The sequence below is a fragment of the Coffea arabica genome, chromosome 10c (genome assembly GCF_036785885.1).
Source record: "Coffea arabica cultivar ET-39 chromosome 10c, Coffea Arabica ET-39 HiFi, whole genome shotgun sequence".
Taxonomy (NCBI): Eukaryota; Viridiplantae; Streptophyta; class Magnoliopsida; order Gentianales; family Rubiaceae; genus Coffea; species Coffea arabica.
In genome coordinates this window covers 26,796,359-26,802,044 of record NC_092329.1, presented here as the reverse complement: position 1 = coordinate 26,802,044, position 5,686 = coordinate 26,796,359, and the positions used below count along the sequence as shown (strand labels likewise).

The 5,686-nt window shown below is 40.0% G+C and overlaps 1 protein-coding gene across 1 annotated transcript; it reads right to left on the bottom strand.

The window, feature by feature from the left end:
• Window positions 1-3,173: 3,173 nt before the first annotated feature.
• LOC113739034 (uncharacterized) lies at window positions 3,174-3,806 on the bottom strand. Its single transcript, XM_027266282.2, has one exon. The coding sequence runs from the start codon at window positions 3,804-3,806 to the stop codon at window positions 3,174-3,176; it is 633 nt and encodes a 210-aa protein (XP_027122083.2).
• Window positions 3,807-5,686: the final 1,880 nt, after the last annotated feature.

Genomic DNA, 5,686 nt, shown 5'->3' with positions numbered 1-5,686 from the left:
TCAAATGAGTCACAGCTTCAGCAAAACAAAGGAAAAGAAGCCGACATGTCTGAACTGCTGCAACAAGTCGAAAGATTCAATCTTGTTGCAGCAAACTCTCAACCTAAGGACCCAAGAACAAAAGGCCAAACTCACAAAAGGAACCTCAACATCAGTCATCAAAGCACCGAACAACATCCAGGCTTCTCACAGTCTCATCATCTTAAACAGATTCACACAGTAAAACGCATACAAGAGAGAAAGCTTCAGTACTCCATGAATCCAACGACTAAAAACAGGTAAAGCTATTACCTTTACGCCCTTCAAGAGCCAAATAGGAACTGAAATGATCGATAACAGGACCTTCGTTCGATTGAAAATCTCCTCTTTCTGCTTGCTGCTACTCCTTTGTTCCTCCTTTGCTTCGGTGAAGAGCTGCTGGTGACGATGGAAGGCTGGCGGTAGTGAAGGTTCGCACTCCCAGTAGCGATCCCCTGCTTGGCCTTCTCGTTTCGCCCTATCTATCACTCTCCCTTTTGCTCTCGGCTGTTTCACATACTCTTTTTCTCTCCTTTCCCTCGCTTATTTTCTTAGTTCTCTCGCTGCCCAGATTCTCTGGCTTTTTCTCTCAGACTTCTGGCCCTCTCACTCAAACTCAGCCGCCCCTTTCTTTTTTCAGCCGTCAACTCCCCAGCCCCTCTAGATCCTTAGCTCCCTTTTTATATCAGACTCCAACCCTAAAATCTCATCTCGATGGTTCATAAACAGCTTCAGGTCACCGTTTCTCTCTCAGCCATCGGATTGGCCTCAACTTCTAAATTGCTTTTTGGCTTGTCGATGAAAGCCAGGTGTAACAGTACTAACATGATCGAAGGGAGCTAAAAAAACAAGGAAAAGAACTGAAAGAAAAATGCAGCTGCAAACTTGCGGCTTTGTTTTCTGCTAATATGATATTAAGGAGAAGCAGAGAGCGTGCCTAGCAAACGCGCGTGAGTTTTTTTTTTTTTTTTTAACAATGAATCCTTTAATTAAACAAAAACTAAAATCAACCGAAATAATAATTTAAGTAAACAATCGAATGAAATGAACAAAAACAAGGAATAAAAGATAAAAAAGCCTAGATTTTCTTTTTGAGTGACGATTTTCCTTTTTTCAATTTTTCAATTTTCCTTTTATTTTCACTAATTCCCATTAATTTAGGATAAACAAACAACAAAATTCATTGATTGAATCTAAAGAGTTAAAGTATATTTTTGTGAGTAATTTTCTTTCTTTTTTTTTTAAATCAAAATTAAGCGACTGATTAAGAAATAAATAAAAAAAACTTAGTATCTAAAATGCTAAAAAGATGTCTAAACTAAAACCCTGAGATTAATAAGTAAAAAACAAAAACTAACAATTAAAAAATAAAAGTAAAATAAATAAAAATGAAATAAGTAAAAATTTGGTGTCTACAGTTTGCCCCTCTTTGTCTGAGTTTCGACGAAACTTAAGACAAAGAAGTGGACACCAAATACTTATCTGTGTTATTCCGCTGTGAGTTGGAACATGTAAACTCAAAAGGTCAGTGGGATGAATACCCGAGCCTGCTTTCAATCGGTCAGTGGGATCCATACCCGAGCCTGTCTTCATTCTTCATTTGGTCAGTGGGATGAATACCCGAGCCTGCTTTTAATTGGTCAGTGGGATCCATACCCGAGCCTGCCTTCATTCTTCATTTGGTCAGTGGGATGAATATCCGAGCCTGCTTTCATTCTTCATTTGGTCAGTGGGATGAATACCCGAGCCTGCTTTCAATCGGTCAGTGGGATCCATACCCTAGCCTGCCTTCATTCTTCATTTGGTCTGTTCACATAAAACTCTCGTAGACTTTTGAGAAAAAGATAAACAACTTCCTCTAAAATTGCCCCAATGTGATGCTTATTGGATTGTCAGACCTGCAAGAAAAGGAATAATGATAGATAATACCGCCACCATCCAATCAACCTCTTCTTCAAGAAAAGTGTAAACATGAGCATTTTGGGCTTCTCTTTTGACGAAGCGAGCACTTCAAACCGACCCTGCAAACAATATCAAATTCCCATAATTCCTCATATTTAACCAATAGGCCAGTTAGTATCCACTTTCTTCGATAAATCATAGGTATTGCCATTTGATAGAACGAAAGAGACAAATGTGACCATGCAACACATGAAAAACATTCAAATTGAACATGATGAAAAATTCTTAACAATATAAACACCATCCTCCACTTTTATTGCATGAAAAATCATTTCAAATAGATAAGCTTGTATACTCAAATTTTGTGTTTTATAAATTGAACATTTAAGTTCTCAAACTAAATGCCACTTTTGACCCTTTGGATATCAATCTTCGGAAGTTCAAATGCTTGATAACAGAATCACAACGTAAGGAGAATTTCCAATGAACTAAGTCACCAGCTCTTCAGATCCAAACTCACTTTTCCTTATGAAACCCTACCTTAGCGCCCTTTCGGGTTTTCACTAAGGTTGCCCCCGCCTATTGTTTTTTTTTCTTTTTTTCTTTTTCTTTTTCTTTTTCTTTTCTCTTTTTTCTTTTTCTTTTAAGGTGCCCTTGCGGGTTTTCACTTAACAAACAAATCTTGTCTGTCGCCCATATTAATCCAGAAATGTGTTTGAAGAAATAATGGCATCAGTATACAACTCTTCCCTTGCAAAATAGGTGAAGATGTTTTTGACATCATGTGCCACTTGATTAGAAATCGTCCTAAAAAGGTAATATAACGAACAGAAGTTAGGACTTTTAGGTTTTTGTAATGGGGTCTGGTGGGGTGCTTAGAAAAGGTTAAGGCTTGAAAGCGGATTTCAAACGTGGTTTACATGATCTGAGATCGCATTGTTACGCCAATCCTATTTTTAGGGTTAAATCAAAACCTGCCCTAATTTATTCTCAACTGAAGCTCTTTTCTCTTTCATCTTCTTCGCTCTCCGTTTTTCTTTTTTTTTTTTGAAACCCCTCATCTTTTTCTTAACTTTTTTAACTCAAAACTTGCCCAGTGTGGGGTTTGCGATTCTTAGTGGTTGTCAAACGAAATGATTTGCTCTGAAGGCTCAAAAAGGGATAACTAGGGATAGAATGTTTGATTGGAAAGGAAGAAGGCCTGACTTTTCATTCTATTCTTTACATTAACCTTAGAAGGAAAATTTCATTTATCATATGAAAAATTTCTTACACATATCTGAATTGATTGGTTGAGGGAACACTTGCCCATCCATTTCTGCAAGAATGAGCGCTCCTCCGGGCAAAACTTTCTGGACAATAAAAGGGCCTTGCCAATTTGGTGCAAATTTCCCTTTAGCTTCCTCTTGTACTGGCAAAATGTGTTTCAAAACTTTATCTCCTTCTGTGAATATTCGTGGTCTAACCCGCTTATTGTAAGCACGGGCTACCCTCTTTTGATAACACTGACCATGACAAATGGCATTTAACCTTTTCTCATTGATTAAAGACAACTGCTCATGACGTTGTTGAATCCACTCAGCCTCCTCCAGTTTGGCCTCCATTAAAATGCGCAACGAAGGGATTTCGACTTCGGCTGGCAAAATTGCTTCCATTCCGTACATGAGATTGTAGGGAGTTTCCCCAGTAGAAGTCCGAATAGCAGTTCTATATGCCATTAATGCATAAGGGAGCTTCTCGTGCCAATCACGGTGTCTCTCAATCATCTTACGGATTATTTTCTTCAAGTTCTTATTTGCAGCCTCTACTGCTCCATTCATCTGTGGTCTATAAATAGAGGAGTTTCGATGCTTGATTTTGAACTGTTCGCACAAACCATCCACCATGTCATTGTTGAGATTTTTGGCATTATCAGTGATTAATGTCTCCGGCACTCCAAAACGACAAATGATATGCTTTCTTAGAAAGTCCGTCACCACCTTCTTAGTCACATGCTTTTAAGATTCAGCTTCAACCCACTTGGTGAAGTATTCAATTGCCACTAGAATAAGTCGATGCCCATTTGAAGTGGGAGGGTCAATGGTTCCAATCACATCCATGCCCCACATTGAACATGGCCAGGGAGCAGTCATACTGTGTAATTCTGTAGGGGGAGTGCGTATAACATCTCCATGCAGTTGACACTTGATGCATTTCCTAACAAAAACTACACAATCATGCTCCATAGTAAGCCAAAAGTGTCCGGTCCTCATGATATTCTTTGCTAATAAGTGGCCATTCATATGTGATCCACATACTCCACTATGTACTTCTTTCATCAGGTATTCTGCTTCGTCCTCATCAACACACCTCAGAAGGCCCAAATCCGATGTTCTTTTGTATACCACCTCTCCATTCAAGAAGAATTTAGATGATAATCTGTGCAAGAAGCTTTTGGCAGTCACATCGGCCTCAGGAGGGTAGGACCCTGTTTTGAGAAATTCCTTAATGTCACTGTACCAGGGACGGCCATCGGGGGATTTTTCCACAACTAGGCAATGAGCAGGTTTTTCTTGCAAGTGAATGTGGATAGGTTCAATTACCAACTCGTCTGGATGTTGAATCATCGAAGATAAGGTGGCCAGTGCATCGGCAAAGACATTTCTGACACGTGGAATGTGCCGAAATTCCAAACTCCTAAATTTATTTGCTAACTCCAGTAAGTTGCAATGATAAGGCAAGAATTTTAAATCCCGAGTGATCCACTCCTTGAGAGTCTGATGTACAAGCAAATCTGAATCGCTGAACACTAGTAAATCCCTAATCTCCATTTCTAACGCCATTTTTAACCCAAAAATGCAAGCTTCATATTCAGCCATATTGTTAGTACAGAAAAATTGGAGTTTGGCCGAACCAGGGTAATGCTTTCCTTCAGGCGATACTAGAACAGCTCCAATACTGGCCCCGAACGAATTTGACGCACCGTCAAAGAACAATCTCCACTCTGGGCATTGATCATTCATAACTTCTGCTATACCCACGAACAGGGCCTCCTCATCCGGAAAATAAGTGTGAAGCGGTTGATAATCATCTTTCAGTGGATTTTCAACCAAATGGTCTGCCACAGCCTGGCCCTTGATTGCCTTTTGTGTAGTAAAAATAATGTCAAATTTCGAAAGAATCATCTGCCATTTTGCCATACGCCCAGTTGGCATAGGCTTTCCCAACAGATATTTCAAAGGGTCGGAGCGGGAAATGAGGTAAGTAGTATGACTGAGCAAGTAATGCCTCAGCTTTTGAGTGGCCCAAGCTAAGGCACAGCAACTTCTCTCAAGAAAAGAATAGTTGGCCTCATACGCAGTGAACTTCTTACTGAGGTAATAGATGGCTTGCTCCCTCTTCCCCGATTCGTCGTGTTGTCCCAATACACATCCCATAGCTTCGTCCAACACCGATAGATACATGATCAAAGGTCGCCCGGGTTTGGGTGGCACTAAAACCGGGGGGTGTAACAAATAGTCTTTAATTTTATCAAACGCATGCTGGCACTCTTTACTCCAATGTAGTGGCACATTTTTCTTCAATAACTTGAACAAAGGCTCACATGTGTGGGTCAACTGAGCGATGAATCTCCCAATAAAATTAATCTTCCCTAAAAAGCTCTTCACGTCCTTTTGCGTTCTTGGCACTGGCATCTCACGAATGGCTTTAATTTTTGCCGGGTCTATCTCTATACCTTTCTTACTGACAATGAATCCCAATAACTTTCCGGCAGGGGCCCCGAATG

Bases quoted from the DNA above. Each gene is read 5' to 3' on its own strand.
- LOC113739034 (XM_027266282.2), bottom strand. From the start codon at position 3,806: ATGGTGGATGGTTTGTGCGAACAGTTCAAAATCAAGCATCGAAACTCC.